This window comes from Gobius niger (assembly GCF_951799975.1).
Source record: "Gobius niger genome assembly, chromosome: 14".
NCBI classification, from domain to species: domain Eukaryota; kingdom Metazoa; phylum Chordata; class Actinopteri; order Gobiiformes; family Gobiidae; genus Gobius; species Gobius niger.
Window position 1 is genome coordinate 25,231,893 of NC_136865.1, and position 19,658 is coordinate 25,251,550.

At 41.0% G+C, this 19,658-nt stretch overlaps 3 protein-coding genes across 4 annotated transcripts in view; all 3 read right to left on the minus strand.

Annotated features, from left to right (window-relative positions):
• Nucleotides 1-2,055: 2,055 nt before the first annotated feature.
• LOC306974324 (zinc finger protein 706) lies at nt 2,056-3,713 on the minus strand. Its single transcript, XM_079571518.1, has 3 exons — nt 3,655-3,713; nt 2,644-2,794; nt 2,056-2,175 (listed from the first exon to the last, which is right to left on the minus strand). The coding sequence occupies exons 2-3, from the start codon at nt 2,776-2,778 to the stop codon at nt 2,080-2,082; spliced, it is 231 nt and encodes a 76-aa protein (XP_079427644.1). The 5' UTR covers nt 2,779-2,794; nt 3,655-3,713; the 3' UTR covers nt 2,056-2,079.
• Nucleotides 3,714-7,587: 3,874 nt separating this feature from the next.
• LOC306973678 (glycogen synthase kinase-3 beta-like) lies at nt 7,588-14,951 on the minus strand. The gene is made up of 11 exons (XM_079570666.1): nt 14,646-14,951; nt 10,957-11,042; nt 10,338-10,439; nt 10,173-10,256; nt 9,968-10,078; nt 9,729-9,859; nt 9,313-9,517; nt 9,139-9,234; nt 8,543-8,729; nt 8,373-8,450; nt 7,588-8,216 (listed from the first exon to the last, which is right to left on the minus strand). The coding sequence occupies exons 1-11, from the start codon at nt 14,800-14,802 to the stop codon at nt 8,155-8,157; spliced, it is 1,299 nt and encodes a 432-aa protein (XP_079426792.1). The 5' UTR covers nt 14,803-14,951; the 3' UTR covers nt 7,588-8,154.
• A 1,209-nt stretch (nt 14,952-16,160) lies between these two features.
• cica (capicua transcriptional repressor a) overlaps nt 16,161-19,658 on the minus strand; it is a 71,465-nt gene continuing 67,967 nt past the window's right edge. For both annotated transcript variants that reach the window (XM_079570846.1, XM_079570845.1), the window contains exon 23: nt 16,161-19,409. In XM_079570846.1, coding sequence (XP_079426972.1) covers nt 19,156-19,409 — 254 coding nt within the window. In that variant the 3' untranslated portion in view covers nt 16,161-19,155. The remainder of the gene's footprint in view (nt 19,410-19,658) is intronic.

Here is a 19,658-nt window from a genome sequence, read left to right on the forward strand (position 1 = left end):
TGCAAATGGGTGCTTGAACAACGTGCTGCCGGGAGAGGCTCGTCAATGGCGCGACTTATACTCTGGAGCTACTTATAGCCCGGAAAATACGGTGGTTATTCTTAATGCAGTGAATTTCCCATAGGGTTATATGAGCTCCTTCCATCTTTAATTCTCACATACAATTGTCTCAAATAAGGCCAAGAACGCAAGGCACGTTAAATACATCGTTCAGTTTATTCAAAAGGGTAAAAAAAGTACAGAGAAATCAAATGAGTGGATATTTTGTAGAATTTTTGAAACTATAGGTACTACTCAACAGTAATTTCTTCAATCTTATGGGGAACTTCATATGTTTCATCAAGAACATTCAAAAGACAAAAGTAGTAGGGGCTTGGAATGCAAAATAAAAAGTTGAAATTATATAGAACAAAGATGTTTTAGTTTATTGCAGGTTGAGGCCAGAGGGTAATATACATAAGATTTGCTGAGGTACTGTTGTGAAGCAGCCGAGGAAAGAGTCTGGTGTTGTAAAACTAAACCTGTTTGTTAAAGTCAATGAATACTAGTTTGTATGATGGCTACGAGTCGATAACGAATCTCCTCAGAGGGTACACTGTTCTGTTCATATGAAATGTTGGATTTAGTGCACGTTAGTAAACGCTAAGTTGCATTGTGTAATTTTTTTTTTTTAAGTACTCGTTTCCACCAAGCTGCAAAGACGAGTTTAGTTGCTGTGATTGTTTTTTGACATGCTATTGTACTTGTGAACTGGTCCCAAGTGGTAACTCCCCTGTAGGTTGGAAATCCATCTGTCCCTCAACAGAAAAGGTAACAATTTCAGATATTTGTGTGACGCAGGATTCACATCGCATCTGGACTCTTCTTCATCTGATACACAAGCCAAACATTACCAAATTTGTTGTACGTTATGTACGCATTCCTAGGTCATTGGTAAATACATCACTCATAAAGCTTTCTCGATCATTCATTCATTATTTATAAGCGTGCAAATAAACATCGGGAACGGTAAAGGTTTGGAAAAGGGTTTGCTCTAGTCGTCTTACATATCCATTGCCATGTTAGAATTATAAATAAAAAACAAATGATGTAAACGCTCTATAAATGATGTGTTTACCAAAGCTTTAAAATGCTAAATAGTGTGTATGTATTGTAGCGTTATCCCAATTTTTTTTCCAAGCAAAAAAGCTTAGTGGAAACTCTCAATTGACTGTAATACAATAAGAAATCATCTGAACCCTTGTACATTGTTGTTCTGTTTAGTAGTCAGTCAGATTTTGTTTTCTTTTTGGACTAGAGCCCCTCGGTGGAACTTAAGGTAGTTGTACATAATAAATATAAAACTGTGGTGCTGCTGGTGTCCTTTTGCCCCTTTGTTGTGTTTATTTCTTTGCTGACACAGAATCACAAACGCGCACACACAGCACACGCACCCGTCCTGCCCCGCGGTTCTGTCCGAGGCCTGCAGGGGTCACCAGTGTTCAAATTAAATGTCATCGCGCCGGTCAAAAAGTCATTTGTGGTCTTGTTTTTTTCTGTAGAGGAAAAAATAATTACAATTACTATCAGGAATGCCACATGTATGAAAAATTTATAAACTGCTTAATCAACTGACGGATACTTGAGGCACATACAGACAGTACATACAGTAAGTCCACTTCTGAGCAAAAGAGTGAGTGAAATTTCAGTCACAACTGCGTTTCAATGTGGTTTAGACAATAGTTTTTTACATGTATGCCGTAAAACAAGTTAAGGACTGTTATTGTTGTGAGTATATTTTCAAATACATTTAGATTGAATACTTTTAATGCCCAGCAAAAACTCTAGGCTGAGAAGCAAACCTCAACACTAGTTTAATAAATATAAAAATATAGATTGCAAGTGAGTGGGCCCCGCTAGAACGGTTAAACTGTTTATAATAGTTTTAATCATGATTTTTGTTAATGTGCTTTCTAGTGGAATTACTGTTTTATTATTAATCTTAAACTAGCACAAACTGAAGAGCTGTTTAGTAGTTAGTAAAAAGCATTTTAATACATAAGTAAAGGCTGGTACCATTCACGTCCATGGAGAAATCCTTTATGCCTGAACGTCTGCCAGCTCTGGAGGCATCGGAGACTTGGGGTGTTTGCTCTCAAAGTGTTGTTTGAAGGTTTTCGGGTCAGGCATCTGGGTCTGAGGAAAAACATAATGTTTATTTGTTAATATAACAGTGTCAGTTTGATGTTGAAGTATAGACTCTACATCTCTATGCCGCACATGACCAACTCCTCTCCAAACATAACATTAACGACAGTTTCATGCGGCAGCTTGGCAAAACAAAGTCTTATACAGTTTATAGAAAGTGTGTTTTTGTTTAGTAGAACATTGATACAAAATCATCTTAAAAACAAAACAAAACAATATTTTAAAAGAGGAGATCATTTCTTAAATAAGTACATCTGAAATGTAATATCAGAATCAGAATCATTCTGTAATCACACAATCTTTATTATTAAGCAAGTGTTTTCTATTCGATCTGAAGGCACACAATGCATTATACAATGAATCCTGACGAACTGCACACCAGAGACACCTGAACCACCATGTTATGAATTACATCACAAATTAAAGACACATTAAGTGTTTGAGAGTTGTGCTCACCCGGCAGACAGGGCAGGTGTGCACGAGAGCAGCTTTAGCCGCTGTTTTCTGGTCAGCACCTTGACCCTTCTTCTTCTCTGCTGCTTTTTTGGCATTTTTCTGCTGGGACTGAATCTTCTGCTGCCCACGAGCCATGGCTCTCAGCTTTAGCCTGCAGCAAGAAATACACATTTAATCATGTTCATTTTAGCATGGTTGACAAGTGTTACGCGCTGCGATAATAAAAGAGGTTTTAGTGTTTGCGAAACATTGTGTCAACACTGCACGTCAAGCAGCCTGTTTGCAACCTTTAATAAAATCATAAAACATATTATATAAATCAAATATAATTAGTCAAATATGTGTACAAAGGCCGTAAACACGCTTTATAAAGAACAAACAATCTGACTTTAAACAGTCGATTCCCTCTGGGTTATCACACTGTACCTGCTGTAAACACCAGAGGAGACATTAGCCAACATTAGCATCCACGCCCATAGCGTAAAGTGCTCTGAGTATCATAATGGTAACATCTGTTACCGGACAGCCATGTCAAATAAACTTAATTTAAAAAACACTAATAAATACGGGAAACCATGAAATGTACTTTAACCAATGAAGACGGTAGTGCTAACTGTTCTGGTCCTGTTCGTGCCTGATGCTTCAGAGACCGCTAGCATCTGGAGGACGCCCTGTAGCGACGCCTCACACCCCAGGGTTGCACAATGACGGTATAATTTCACCTACACACGCAATGATTATTTAAAGGTTAAATGTAGTGTTTGATTTATCCTGGCTGTCACAACAGCGCAGGCCGAGATCCACCGGCGTCGCCTTCATTATCAGCTCAAGCTAAGCTAAAGCTAACACCAACTACATGTGACATGTTTCTAACTTACTGTTTGCTCATCATTGTGTGTAAACGCACTAAAGCTATTATTTATTATTTATTAATCAAAGAGCAATAAAAACATCAAGATCGTGTTAATAAATGCCATACAATAAAGGTTTTACACAGACAAACATCTTTACCTTCGGAGATCGCTTCTTTCTTCTTTTCGGTCGTTTCCGTTTGAAGCAAACGAGAAACCGAAGAAGTGTTGAGAGTAAACCAGGACAGAACACATGGAGCGCCACGAAGCGGCCAGGAGCAGTATTACAACTACCTATTATTCCTCATTGAATCAATGGAAGTCCTTTGTATTGTTTGCATCCAAGAATCTTTTATCCAATCCAAGTCCACATGTGTGAACTCAAAGCTATTTGATTTACTGGAGTTTAAAGGACCTGTACCTGATATTTTTTCCAGGTAGTGGAAATAAACTTTTTTTCAAGTAAATAGTGAAAAAAAAAATTGGGGAAAAGACATTATACATGTTTTTCAGTTATGTTTTTTTTCTTCTAAAGAACTAGGTAGCAAATTGTCATTAATATTATTGTGGCAATCCTGGAGAATGTTCAAAAATAAGAAAGATGGGAATGAGTTTAAAAACAACAAACCAATGTGCCAACCTGGACCTTTAGGTTGAGATAGCAAGCACATTTTCAGTAAATGCATTTCTAGGCAACATAAGCGATAAAAGATATTGTATAATTGGTAAATTAGCCTGTTCTATAGACTATTAGATCAGACCATTTTAGTTTATAGTATCATTAATAAATAAACACAGGTAAGTCACAGTTTCATCACTTTATTCCAGTAAATGAGCCGATATCATACGCACACAGAACGGACAGACACTTTGGATTTTCTCTCTCTTCCTCTTCCTCCAGCCTCATCCGTAAAGTCTGAGACCGGAGCTTCTGAACAGGATGCGAAAACAAAAATACATACTGAATACCTGTTTCACTAATGTGCATTGTGCGCTCACTGTACTCCTTCCTCCAGACTGGAAATCACACATACCCCCCTTTTACACCCGGAAATATTCAATACACAATTATCATGCCATCTTCTACACCAGTCGCATATACAGTTATTAAAATACTGTGCAGAGTACACTGTGAGCCCTTTCTGTTTTTAAAAAAAAGATTTTCCAGCAACTACAGCTTTAGGCGGGCGCATCCTGTTCAAAAATGCACATAATTCTTTAGAAAGAGGAAGGGAGGGAAAATTATCAACATGAGGAGTTGACACTATTTTTTAGCCTTTTTTTTTCTTTTACTTTTGCTTTATTTACATTCTGTATAGTGAAAAAAAAAATATTTACAAAAATGCACAAACTAAAAGAATTTGAGGTGGGTATAATATTATAAACAATACGAGTGAAAATAGGGAAATCAAACTTGGTGATATTTACATGTGCGAGAATAATAAATTTAAGACTGGCAGAAAGGTGAGAGGTAAATGGCTTTAAGGAGTGGTCGTTTCGTCAGATTAGCTGCTCGTTTTTTTTCCGTGAACAAGGACAGTTTTGGTGTCTTTTCATTGCTTTACAAAACCTGCAAGCTCTTAGCACCAAATCCCATCCGTGACATCCACAAAAAGTCATTTTCTATCTATCGGCAGTAACCAACCTGACAAATGGGGGAGAGGGAGGAGCATTTAGGCTGCCCTCCATCAAATGTATTCGTAATCTCAAATGGAAATAAAAAAGCATCAAGGCCAAACACAGCCCTTGACTCGTATACAAAAAAGGATTAGGAAAACAAAGATGGCGGCAGTTGGTACAATTGTATCAAATATTTATACTACAAACTTTCAAGTGGTCTGTTATCCAGTTATTGTAGGCTGCTCTAGACTAAGACACAAGCTGAAGATTGGAGTTTTGATATGACCAGACACACACGCAGTTTGGACTCCTCGACAAAGTGGACAAAATACATTCGAGGGCCGTCAAAAATTTAGGTCTAGCTGTCCCCAAAAAACAAGACGTTAAAAACGAGGTGAAGACATGGTTCAAGGTGTGGTCGCAAAAAAGTATACAACAAATTTTCTAAACAGTATCATCTATTCATTATGAGGTTCACTGATGATGAAAGGTCCTTCTACCAATAAAGAGAAAATATCCTAATTTCTGCACACAAAAAACAGCATTATTTCAAAAATGTAGTCACGATATAGTGCACAATAACCCATTTTATCGCTATGGCTACAGCAAAGGCTCATTGAAAAAACAATGAAATAAACACGTACTGGAGAACATTGTGACAAACATCAAATGCCCTTCGTCTAAGTACAGATTATTTGCTGCAGTTTTACTGGTTCGAGTTGATCACTTTTCACATGAAGTTTACAAACGTCAATTAATAGTTTTTTTTCTAAAAACACCAGGACGACGATCTCAGTGCTAACGTTTTGTTCACCGACGACGGCAACAAAGCTGATTCCGATTCAGATTCTGATGTCGAGTCTGACACCCTTTATATATTTTTTTCTTTGACCATTGATGATGACAAATACTTTGGATAAAACGATTAAAGATTGTTCATTTAGTACGACAGAAGGGTTGTTTACCTGCTTCCTTAATCTTTCGCTTCTGAGATTACAGGACAGCAGCACCTTCTATCAAACTTAAAGAACAATCTGAATGAACCTTTTCCAACCGTCATCTGTTGGTCCACTTTATAATCTTGCATAAATCAGCCACATGGAAGTGAAAAATATTACTTTCTCAGTTTTTTTCCCCCTCCCATTAAGCCACATTTGACTCGTTCAGCATACAGTACCACCTCAATGTCATTTGTTAAGTGAAAATAATAGATTTAACACTGAGAGGATCAAAGGTTAAAATATCCAAACAAAAAACAAGTACCATGTTGAGATTCCATAAATAATTCAGTTATACTTTCCCAAACTGTTTGCAGCCATTTTGCGAGATGTTACTGATGTTAGTATCGTGAGAGAATTAACATGTCGTTAGTCAAGGGTTAAGCGGGTAATAAGCTTTCTGTCCTAATTTCACCTATGAGCCTCGCAGACCTGCTTTAAGATTAAGTCAGACTAAACATATTTCTATCTTTCAGAGTAGCTTCTGTCTACATGTGGGTACATATACGTTTTATAGCAACTTCATCTCAACTTGACAAATACTGCTTACCATTAGTTTATGTTTTACTGAAATACCTAGTGTCTGTCAGTCTGAAAAATGAGGAAAAAGGAATGTGCCAGTAGTAATAAAATCGCATATCATTAGGCTTTAAAACTATACTGAGGTACACTGATTATATTAGTGAATTCTGTTTAAAGTGGACATATCATATGTGATCATCGTGGCTTGTAAACCTGCTTTTGGGCACTTCAGCATCGACATTTCACATTTTATAGCATCATAATAACTCTGTGTATGGAAAGAGGAGACTTTATCACCCAGGGCTGTGTTTTTTTGCATTTAAAAGTCACATTGGAGCGCCCTCTACTGGTCACCGATGGAAGTAATCATCTTAAACACAATATTCAAGACCCTAGTCGGAGCCAACGGCATACTAGCACAGGGGTTCCCAAACTTTTTTGGCTGGGACCCCAAAATTGACACATAAACAACTCAGGACCCCCATTGTATAAAGTTATTGACATGTTATAATCAAGTTAACATGTATCTAAACAGTTTATTTTGATTAACTGAATGGATTTCACTAATTATAGGCTGGTTTACACTAAAAAACAGTCGTAATTTTCTTTTGGTTTCATCTTGAAATCATTTGGGGGGCCCCCACCCAAGGCCCGCGACCCCTCCTTTGGGAACCATTGTACTAACATATCAATGGCACTGGGATACTGTACACTGTTTGAGATTCTATCGAACAACACCCAGGAAGAACAGATTGAAGCATTTCTGCGGTAGATGAAAGCAATATTACTCCAAACTGTGTGAATGAAGTGTAACACTAATCCCAGGTAACATTATAACATGGCTAAAAATAAAGTCAATCTAGAAAGATATGTCCACTTTAAATTGAGCAATCTAATCATCTGTAGGGCAAAAACTAATTTTACCATCATTTGAATTAAGTAATTTGGTTCTCTGCAAAGCTAAAACATCCCTCGTCCAGCCACAAAACTGATCAACAGGGGAAATTTGGGAAGTGTCTGCCCTGAGATGGATGGAGTTTACCCTGATCTCCAACTTGGGGCTAATTCTGTTCAGGCAGTGCACAGCCCAACCTCCGACAACAACGAAAACAGGGCTTGGGGGAAGAGAAAAAAAAAAAAGAAAAAGAGAGAGAAAAGAAACAACAAACAAATAAAATCTTTAAAAAATATAATCTGAAAAGCTTTAAAGCACCATGTCTTGAGATCCCATGATGCCATTTTCAAGTCAAAAAAATAAATAAGACATAACCTAAAAGATTAAAAAGAGTCTATTTAAGAAGAGGACCAGCCCCTGAACCTTCACATCCCACTGAGGTAAAAACGTGAGCGCGCCCCCTGCCGATGGGAGAGCGCAATGGCGTTCGCGGAAAAGATGAGATGGGACCAAAAGAAGAGAGGAGCAGCGCGGGGCGGGACAGAGGAGTGAGTGTGTGTCTGACGGGGAAAGAGAGAAAGAGAGAGGAGAGAGAGAGAGGAGGAAGAAGAGGAGGGGCGGGGCTTCAGATGCTGTTCAGAGACCCCTGGACCGAGCTGTGCTGGGACGAGTCCGAACCGCTGCCGTCTGGAAGAGGAAAGACATCAGGCAAAGTGATTAATGCCACAGAAGATCTAAATAACATCCATTCATATCTACGTCCATCTCAATTGGACATTATTTTGTAAGTTCCTGAATAAAATGACATTGTTGGTGTCAGTAACAGTCCATAAGCGTCCGTACCGTGGGCGGATGCAACTGTGTGAGAGCGAGCGTGAGGAGGAATGAGCGTCGAGTTCAGCTGAGGTTGGATTGAGAGCTCTGGAAACAAAACACAGAAAGATTTGTAACGTTCAAACTTGGCTAAACCTGTGACTGAGACATTGTCCGGTGGCAGAGTCCCGGTTATTCACCTGTAGTGCTGAAGTTGAACAGCGGGGGGAGCTCTCGGCCGCTGGGCAGTCGGGTGTTGGGTTGGCGCAGTTCGTCGAAGAAGGTGTGAGAACAGGCCTCTAACGGAGAGAGGCGCGAGGCCGGGGTGTACTCCAGCAGCCGAGAGCAGAGGGCGATGGCCTCGGGGGGAGTGCGCGGCTTAAACACCTGCAACACACAGAGGTCAGAGGTCAATACTCGGAGTCAACATGGAGAGCGAATTACAACTGATTAAAGGCTCAACTTCCTATTGCACCAAGTGGAATAAATTTAAGTGAAAACTGCAGTCACACGCAGTACAAATAACAGCCGTTTGAGACCAGAGCGAGGCTGAACACGTCACTTCTTTCTTCGTTTTATATAACGGTTGTTCCCCGTCGGATAAAACTTCCAGCTAAATATGCCTGACCAAGTGGCAGGTTACTAAGACAATAGTTGAACAATGAGGCAAATATCAGAACAATAAAGACAAATAATACTACATCTGTAACTTCCTCTTTGGTCTGTGATAAGTGAACAATGATCATCAGTCAAAAAAAAGCCAGGTCACAGTTCAGAAGACAATGTTTTTCTTCACCTTGGTCCATGGATGAGCTTTGATCTGAGGAAACTTGAATTCTGTGTAGTTTGGGTTCATTTCCCGGATCTGTTCCCGGGTTGGAGTTCCTAGCACCTGAAAACAGAGCAAACACATTATAGAGACATCCCATTAAAGCGTCTGAACTAAAACTCCTCCTCAGCCCTGGCAGACCTTGATGATCTCCACGAGCTGGTCCACGCCGCTGTCCCCAGGGAAGATGGGCTGTCCCAGCAGCAGCTCGGCCAGGACGCAGCCGGCCGACCAGATGTCGATGTTGGCCGTGTAGTCGGTGGCTCCAAAGATGAGCTCCGGGGCGCGGTAATACCGCGAGCAAATATACGACACGTTGGGCTCACCGCGCACCAGCTGCTTTGCACTGAGGGGAGAAAGAAGAAAAACTACTGATCTATGGCCAATGTTTGTGTTTTACTTTAAATACAACTTTCTGATTTACTCCAAATGTTATGTTTTGAATTGCGACAGTTGAAATTATATATGTTCAGGTCAAAGGACACACTTGACAAAAATCTACTTTTGTTCATTCTATTTCATGACCATTTTGCGTTACAGGTTTTATGAATCCTGACCTGCCGAAGTCGCAGAGCTTGAGAATGGCCGTCTCTGGGTCGACGAGCAGGTTCTGGGGCTTAATGTCTCGGTGGCACACGCCTTGAGAGTGGATATACGCCAGGCTGCGGAACAACTGGTACATGTACACCTGAGGAGAGGCAGGTGAGCCTTCAATACGACAGCCAACCTTTATCACACAGGAACTGCAGCAGTCCAACTTTCTTTTGACGTTTTAACAGCGTCAGAAAATTGTTACCTTCACATAAATGATGGGGATGATGCTCTTGGCCTTGTTGAACTGCCGCGCGACTCGGTAAACCGTCTCAGGGACAAAGTCCAGCACAAGATTGAGGTACACTTCATCCTTCTGCAACAAAAGCATTTACAGCCTTTTCAGCAGCAGCGAACACACAACAGCACATCGTCACTGTGAAAACATTCGGAACGGAACTGCTGTTTACCTTCTCTCCGCTGGAGTAAAAGAAGTAACGTAGTCTGACGATGTTGCAGTGATCGAGCTTCCTCATGATCTGTAGTTCTCGATTCTACAAAGACATAAATGCGTGGTGTCATTTGAAATAGCCAATTCCAACATTTATAACTCCAGAATATTTAAATGTGATTACCTTAAACCTTTTATCTTGTAAAACCTTTTTGATTGCGACCATCTCCTGGCTGTCGATGAGTCGAGCTTGATAAACCACGCCGAAGGATCCATTCCCGATCACCTGCAGGGTTTAAAAAGTCACAAATGAGGCCACAAAGAGTTCACAAAGAAATCTCCACCTTTCAGTCCGTAACAACCGCTTTGAAAAGGAACATTAATCAGCTGGTCCAATCATCTTTGCAAGTAAATGTTCGTGGACAGTTAATATTAATAACCGTCACATATTGTATTACAATTTAATAGCTGTCACTAGACACAAACATGCCTCTCACTCTTGATAGGATGGTCACAGATAGTAAACCTGCTGCACTGATCTGCTCCTACTTCACAGGAATAACGCTTAAATTCGACATGACACGAATGGGTTTGTTCATCGGGAGACACTGGCACAGTTCTGTCGAGAAGCGAGACCGAAACTGGGCCACAGACGAGGCCTCGGAAGCCGTGAAATTAAGCACCTGCCACGATAATTAGAGCTCATCAATGGAGTTGTCTACGCTCGAAGTTTAAAAGCTCATCACCACAGCTTATATGTAAAAGCTGTAAACACTGGGTATTTGTTGCAGGACAATGGTCACCTTGATGTCGGTGTAGGACACTTCCTGTGGACGGTCTGGGCCCTGTCCCGGAGTGGCCACAACAGTCGTCACTTTCCCACTGTCTCCTGAAACACACAAGGGGAAAAAAGAATTGTCAAATAACTCAAGTTTCCTATATTGCCTTGTAGAATTATACTTATATATGTAGGATTATGTATTATACTGTGTTACATATTTCCCACAATGAATGAAAGGACAACACCAAAAGCAACCACTCATTACTTGCAGTTCTCTCACTGTCACTCCGTTGTATTCATTATTTATTTGTTTTGGTCAGTGGATGTCTTTTTTCTGGTCTGGAGCACGCTCTTAACTCGCGCAGCAGGTTAATGTACGGAAACGAAGAGCCTTTAGTGAAACCCAATGAAGCCGGCCAGACAAACATGACCCTGCTGTGTCCAGTGGGTCGGCCCACACTGGTCGCCTGAATATTTAGGTTAATAGCTCCTCGCTCGAGTCAAGCCCACGGCCTCCGAGGAAGACGGCGCAGTTCATCCAGAAACCACTGTGTCTGCACAGGAGGGAGACCCGAAATAGGACATTTCCTTGGATATTGAACGGTCGCAAATCCTGTGTCTGCATATAAAACCTCTTGTATCTGCGGGGTCATATATATTATCATTACAGCCTGCAAACCCTGTTAAACAACTGCGTGATTTGTGCATTATCTTCTCTAAAATGTATTTATTCCTGGATGTGTTGAAAATATCCTCTGATCTGAATCTGAAAGAAATCTAATCACATTCCTCATTATTTTTTGTTCAGCCCTGATCTTTCCCGTATTAAACTTAACGACCACATCCAGAAGAAAAAACTAAAAAACTTGAACACATACCATGGTCAGACAGTCACAGAACCCATCCTTAAATGAGCGGTGGACTGGCACAGTTGAGTCAGCCTCTCAAACAATAAAGACAGGTCACCTCCACGGGACGTCCCACATGAACAACCGTAAACTGACTCATGATGGAGCCTCACAGATGCTGCCGCTGTGGTCGCGGCAGTTCAGCACGTCTTCTCTTTCTCGTATTGTTGAACGAGCTGCTTATTTTGTTCATGTGTGATTCACAGGACTCAAAGATATTAAGATAATGTAACTTTATTTAATCAGAAGGAGGTTTATTGCAGAACAACCCACTAAAATGAGCAAGACATGGGCTTTTTGGGCTGAATCTATGAGTCATGTTAGTCTGCTGTTGTTTGTGGATATAATAACGTATGATGATAGAGGACCAAGGGGTCTGCTCTGGACGGACCGTTGCTGTCGACATGTGTAATGTACGTAAAGTCTAAAGTACAGAGATAGTATGTTGTACAAAACTTCTGAATGAACATTCGTAAAAGTGAACAAAAAGGGGGAAAATCTGTTGTCATTATTATAAGGATGATGCCAGTTCTAAATCTAGTTTACCATGGAAAACCAATTATACCAAATTAACTTGCTCAGTGTTAGAAATTCTTACATTTACAACAGAGAAAAGCTTCAAATACAGTAATTGCAAACTGGACTTGAAGCCCTGATATACTTCGGTGGCAAACAAACTATACAACTTGGGAAAAAATGTACAACAACAGTATCTTTAATTTAAACTGAAACCCAGAACACGGTTCCCTGGTCAGCCATAACCACCCGCTTTGCAAAGTGACTCATTGATCAAGGATTCAATGACACATCTGTGCAATACTTTCAACACATTCTGAATGTTTAGCCCAGGTACAGTCTTGGTCTGTCGGATCAGATCTTCTGGACTGGCCGCTCTTGATCGGAGCAGATTTGTGTCCAGACATCAGCGGCATCTCCGCGTCAGTCTGAGGAGGAGTGGTGGCAACAACGTCAACGCCACGTAGGTGACACTGCGCTGAGCAAGGGCCAAACGCTCCTTATAAATGTCACAAGTGAAGTGACATCATCTCATACGCCTCACTCTTGTTTTATTCCTCTTATTTAACGAGAAAACATGAAGCTAAATGAGTAGAAGACATTGCAGACCTCAGCAGTTACTGAAGAGTTCAGCATGTCCGGGCTGGTTTAATTCTCTCATTTACAAAGAGCGCATTCATGGTTGTCATGATGAATAACAGGATACACAAATACAAAGAAACATGTCCTCAGGGCACCGCACAGTATTTGGTCTATTGGTGAATTGTGCATTTCCATCTTAGCAGTTGCAGTGTTTAGACACTTTTTTAATGTCAGATTCTCTTCCTGTCCAAACCACATTGCGGTGAATTGAGAAGGTCAGACACAACAACAGTATGCAAAATGCAAGGTTTATACAACTGATTATATATGTCTGAAAGATTTGGAATGAGTGAACCCCTTGATCGCCGAAAAAGTGGCCAGAAACTGTTTTGCAAGTCCTAAAAAAAGTCACCTGAACTACAAATCTTCCCAAATGAACAATTAACTCAAATATCTGCTTAATACTAACTGTCAAGAATCGAAGTAAACTCTACTCTGAGCAAGGTGTCCTGAAGTCAGAGGGAGGCTGGTGGGTCGGCTTTGAACTGGAGATGACCTATGATACAGAGTTACTGCTGTCTGCCACTGGACGATAAGCATTAGATTAAGGGACTCTGATCACACCAGTCTCTGTGATGGGGATGGACTAAATTCAAACAAACACAGCCACAATCACAAAATACTAGAAGTGTTGTTGTTGCTCAATGTGAAACTGGAGCAAAAATGTGTCATACAAGGCATTTAAGTATATAGTAAGGTAAACTATAAAGTTAAGCTGCTCCTCTAAACAGACTTTATTGTCCAGAAGTTTACAATGAGAGGACATTACAGCACAATATTCCACTTGGTCTGGACCCTTCAGTATTGGCAAACGCAAAAAAAACTGCTTAATTCAACAACATTTGGCTTAAAACACTATGACACTGTTAGAAAGTCATCACTTGCATCCTCTGAGCTGGAAGCCTCTACCCCACAGGTGACCTTGTAATAAAAATGAGTCTGCCCACCTACAGACAGGTACGTTCTCACAAAACATTACCGAGACTACAGAAAGTCCTGAGCCTTTTTAACATTCTGATCTTCCTAATCCAGGATTTCAATTTTCAGGGGGAATGCAATCGGTTTTACAGCTCGCTTACTTTTCGCCACAGAGATGCTAAAATAACGTCTTATTTTTGAAGTCTTATTTCAGATTTTAAACTAGCAATATATCAAAAATAAGGCTATAGGTAATGCAAAAATCTAGATGATGAAATAAACAACACAAAAAGGTAAACTGGAAGCATTGACACAGAACACAAGTGGCTACTGTTAGCGAGCTGGTCTGCTAGCATGTTAGCAAATTGCCCGATTACCCGATTAGTGTCATTCTCCTAGCTAGCTGCTTCGACTGAAACACAAACTATAGCACAACATATATTAATGAGTGCCATGTACAAATCAATCAACCGTATAGGATTTTGGCTACTTTGTAAAGCAAAACATATCATTTTAATAGTGTTTGTCTACGCGGAGTTGCCATATCCGAGACAGTAGACCGTGTCACGCATGCGCACAACACTTTCTTCGGGAAAGTGGCTAATGATGCAAATCTGGTAGGATCAGGCTAACAGCACAGCAAGGGAGGAAAAACCCTTTATGTCATGGGAAGACGCTGCTCTACTTTAGTTGGATAAAAGGAATCGGATGGTGTAATAAAACTCACTGCCAAGTTTGAGATTGGAGCATCCCGACGAGCTGCTGCCGGAGGCCTGCGGGACCCCGGGCTTTCCTGTGCTGCTCCCCACAGCAGCGGCGGCGGCGCCAGGGACACCAGGCGGCTCAGCAAACGAGCTGGTCCTCGCCCGCCCGCTGCCGCTCATATCTCTGTACTGGGATCACGGTTGACACTCCTTGTATTTCAGCCAAAATCGTTTAAATTGCGACAAACCAGGGGTATATAGTCGCAAAAGGCACTGAAAAACACCGAGCCCGTTGCCGCCGGTTGTCTGGGCTGGTAGCTGTTGCTAGACACCCAGAAACAGTGCCTTCGCAGTGGCGTATGGGAAATTGAGTTCTAAATAGCTATTACTTAGATTGAATATTCTTACAAAACAACTACAAATCAGAAGGAATATGTCACAAAACAAAGTCAAATATATATTATTATTTTTACTTACTATTATTTTACTAAAATATCTACAACAAAATTTAAAATACAAGTGTTTGCTGCCCATATCTTGTATGACCTATTTCACTGTAAGAGTTGAACTATTATAAATGATAATAAATTATAATTACGGGTTAATTAAAGGTGCATTATGAAACTTTTCATGTAAAAACAAACAACCTTTTATTTCTGCGTCTTTGATCTTTCAACGGCTGCATGAGTGGTCAGCATGACGCCTTTATTTTCCATTACAGTGGCCTCTATGACACTCCAGGAACAATTATTTTTGGGGTTTCACTGCTGTCAGCAGAAAACCTACAAAAAAGTTCACCCTGGAGAGGCCACTGTGATCAAAAATAAAGGTGCCATGCTAACTACCCATACAGCCATTGGGTCACAAAGGGTAAATTACTCTCAAATGTCAAGTTATTTTCCCCATGAAAAGTTCCATAATGCACCTTAAATTTGACTTTAATTCTCATAACAGACTTATCATAAGCTAATCCATCCATCCATCTTCTTTTGCTTTATCCAGGGCTGTGTTGCGGAGGCAGCAGTTCCGAGTCTGCCCAGACTTCCCTGTCCACTCTAGCCTGGCTAACGCCAGACTAAAATCACAAGTGAAATTGCTGCTGTGCAGTTTGAAATGATTCGAGCGCACATAGCAGTCTGGCATTAGCCAGGTTATATCCACTCACACTTCCTCCAGCTTTTCTGGGGGGATCCCAAAGTGGCACCAGGCCAGCTGGGAGACACAGTCCCTAATAGGGCTCTATAGAAACTTAGAAAGTGATGATTTTGCTCAAAATAAACTAATCTGTGCATTAATACAAGGAAATATACTTGGGCATATAAAAGCGTACACAGTCAGTATACAGTAACAGGCCTGGATCTACAGGGGTGTAACAGGGTGCTTTGCAACCTCATTTAAAATGTTTGCACCCTCAGTTTGCCTCACAATGCATTTTAATGGTGAGAATCTCTATTTGCACCCTTTGAAACTCTGATGCCCCGTCAAGAGCCGGCGCTGCACAGTAATTAAAAACCAGAGACAAAGAGGATTGTGTTAGAACTTTAATATTTTCAATATTTAGTTTTTTGTTGTTTAGAAATATTGCACATGGTCAACATGCCTGCTTATGAGATAACACTCATCTCTCACATCCTAATTTTCCTTCTCCAAAATAAGGACAGGTTTATTTTTAAGCACAATCATACAGTGTACTCGCATACATGTGTTTGAGTGCACCACGTCTAGCTGGGTGTGTGAATGTGCCAGAGAGAGATGATACCGCTGTGATGATGTTCTCCTGAATAAAGTCAAACATATCCTGAATCTGTTGGTTCAATAACAGTCAAAGATGGTGGGTGAAATAGTCGCGGTGACTATAAAAATACTGTCTATAGTGAAGCATAAATGGAGCAATGAAAAAATATATTATTGATTATGTTGATGTGGTAAAAGAGAAAATTCAGTGTTTTTTTTAAAGTGGAGTTGAATGAAGAATTATTGACAAAGATATTACCAACACAAAATATATTAGTGTTAGTGTAAAATGAAATAGACCGTAATGCATTAAGACATTTATGCACTTTATATCAAGACATTTCTATACATTCTATCTTTAGCGTTTTTGTTCTAACTGACTGTATTAGGCTTTATTTTTACATTATGAAAAAGCCCATTAGTAATTTTAGATGTAGTTACTGCCTTTAGTCTTTGGAGGGCAGTACAGCATTTAGTACATAGACTGTGAATCATGTCAATGTGATAAACTATTGTATGCAAAGCTCCACTTTAAAAACACTGAGCTGTCCCTTTAAAGAACAACCTGAATGTGCTAAAACATACACACACCCAAATGCAGACCTAAATGCACAAATGTGGAAATACCAGTATATATATTTTTATCACACATCCAACTGTTTACAGAGAAATAAAAGATACCCATAATAATAACTACCCCACTCTTCACTGAGGAAGCAAAGAGCCAAAAAGTGCTATTCAAAAAGATGTCTTTGACTTTTAGTAAGTTATATATTCTCTATCTTTTCAACAACAACAACAATAATGGTGTGATTCTTTTTTTTATTTATACCATAGCTAAAGAACGTCTCATTCTTCCCACTGACTGACTGCAATGGATCTATGGCACAGAGCCCCAAAACAAAATAACCCACCCCTTTTCAAGAAAATAAAATAAATGTCCTATTGCACCATTTGATGGGAAAGGATAAAGTGTCAAGAATAGAGGGAAGAGGAGAGGGCACGTAGACAGCCCTCCAGGGCTGGTCTAGGATCTGCTTTCCCTGAACTAACCCTATCACAACCATCCTGAGCTACATAGCGCTTGACCCGGGACCAGTGCTTAAGGGCACTTCCTAACAACACTTGAGGATGAGGAAAGGGTTACAGGGAGGTTCTAGGTAAGGGGGAGTTGATAACATATGGAACAAGATTATTAATTTTACTAAAACAATCTCTAAAAACAATACTTTCCTGATTTAACTTGCGGTGGTCCCTCCGGGGAGGGGCCACACAAATTGTGCAAACACCTGATTTCAACGTTTTACAAAACGACAAACACCCCTGCGCCGCACTGTGTCTGGTGAGGATCTGAGGAGAGGGGTCTGCGGGGGTCAGAAGGCCCCGGTGCCATTACGAGTGGGGTGTCCAGACTGACTGACGCATCCCCTGTTTATGTCCAAAGTGATATTTTATGCTGGAGAGAAAAACACAACAGTGCCACGAGAGAAACAGGCCACGGTTAAACTGGTTATTTCCACGGTGACAATAACAAGAAGAAAGCAACATTATATCCACTTTTGTGATTGAGAGAGGTTGATTTTCCTGTTAAGCTGTGGTACACGCGTCTATTGGTTCAGTTGTGAAATGTCCACCCAGTTCTTTTGCGTCTTCTCTGTGCTCCTCTTCCGTCGCCGGTGTCGATCTATACGTTGATTCTTCAAAGCCTCCAAACCAGTAATCTCTACACATAATCTCATTGCGCTGCCTCTTCACTCACAACATTCATACAAACACGCATACTCTGTACAACATCTCCCGCCAATCCATCCACTTTGCAAAATGGCAATATCAATAAGAAGGTGCAAACATTGGTCACACTACATCCCAACTCCAAACTTTTTTTTCTTTTTTCGTTTTCCAGGAGCAAGAGATTTCATGCTTTCAGTTCTCACTACAATCACTAAATCTGTGCAGGTCGATGGCTTGGTCAGACCGGAGTTGGGTACGTTGGTAATTTTATTTAGTTGGGGGTGGGGGGGTGGGGGTGGGGGGAGAGTGAGGTGTGTGCTGTCTTTCTTGCAGCATTTGAAGGGGCTAGGAAAGGAAACCGGTGGAGGTCATTGGGGTTGTGTTCTGCGACCCCCTCCTTCACGCCCACTTTGCTGAGGAGTGGACATCGGAGGAGATTGTAAGAGGTTTTTTTATTAGAAGTCGATGGCATCTGAGGGATAGCTGGCAAGACAGCAAACTGCATGTGCACAATAATAAGTGACAAAGTGCCTGTGTTGTGGCGGCGGTGGTGGTGGTCCTTTATTGGCAGCTTCCGGGGTTCGCCGCTGACCAAGAGTAACAGTCTGAAATTTGGTGTTAAGTGCTTTGTATGTGTGTGTGTGTGTGTGTGTGTGTGTGTGTGGGGTCATGCTGGAGGTTTACATAATACGCACCAGAGATTAAGAGTGTACCACCGAGTTTGTGTCCGACACCAAACTTAATGTACAATGTGCAGAGAGCAGACCTGGGCTGACTGAAGAAAAAAAAAAAAAAAAAAATGAAATTCATCTGGATTCTTGAAAGTAAGAGACGTCGCAAGATGCGCTTGACCTGTCGATTTCCTTCGCTGCAACTCTTTTGAGGCTTCTTTGTTTGACGCGACAAGTCAAAAACATCTCAAAAAAAGTACTTGTGACTTTGAATATTTTTCCCGCCCAGGTCTTGAGCGGTGAGTAGTGCCGGCTGGGTTAAACAACGCGTCTTTCTTTGAGGGCAGGATGACGCCTCGCACTTGCTTGTGATATTTATGCGGTCATCCTTTCTGGCTTATGATCCTTCGTTTTTGGGTTCGTCCTGGGCGCCCCTGTCCCCTTGCTGCTCCGTGCCGGTGTCCTCTCGGTGGGACTGATTGAAGGAGGAGCTGTGGTGAGGGGCGGGGCTAGGCTCGGCGGACCCCCCCAGTTCGGTGGGAGTGGCGTTCTGCATGATCTTCTGGCGCACCTCGCGGATCTTGAGCTGGAGACACACTTTAGTGGGGAAGGTGTCCGAGTAACGGGCCTGGAAAGCAGCCGTGGCCTGAGCTGAGGGTAGAGAGGAAGGAGTAAACTATTATAGATGCTTACTGTAATATATTAAACATTTCTCTTTAGACACAAAATTACAAAAATGTCTGTTTGTTTCGCTATACCTGGAGTTTAGACTTCTTTCCTAATGTTCTATAATGCACTTGATTGTTTTACCATTTTAGCAGTTAATGGATTAAAGTTCTCAGATGATGAAACACCTAAATGTGCACTATGAAAGAAATCTTGGGAAACACTTTATAATAA

Bases quoted from the DNA above. Each gene is read 5' to 3' on its own strand.
- LOC306974324 (XM_079571518.1), bottom strand. From the start codon at position 2,778: ATGGCTCGTGGGCAGCAGAAGATTCAGTCCCAGCAGAAAAATGCCAAA. The intron at 2,176-2,643 runs GTGAGCACAACT...GTTTTTCCTCAG, and splicing joins ACACCTGCCCTGTCTGCCGG to ACCCAGATGCCTGACCCGAA.
- LOC306973678 (XM_079570666.1), bottom strand. From the start codon at position 14,802: ATGAGCGGCAGCGGGCGGGCGAGGACCAGCTCGTTTGCTGAGCCGCCT. The intron at 9,518-9,728 runs GTCAGGATTCAT...TTCTCCCCTCAG, and splicing joins AAGCTCTGCGACTTCGGCAG to TGCAAAGCAGCTGGTGCGCG. The intron at 8,451-8,542 runs GTGAATAACCGG...TTTTGTTTCCAG, and splicing joins GTTCAACTTCAGCACTACAG to AGCTCTCAATCCAACCTCAG.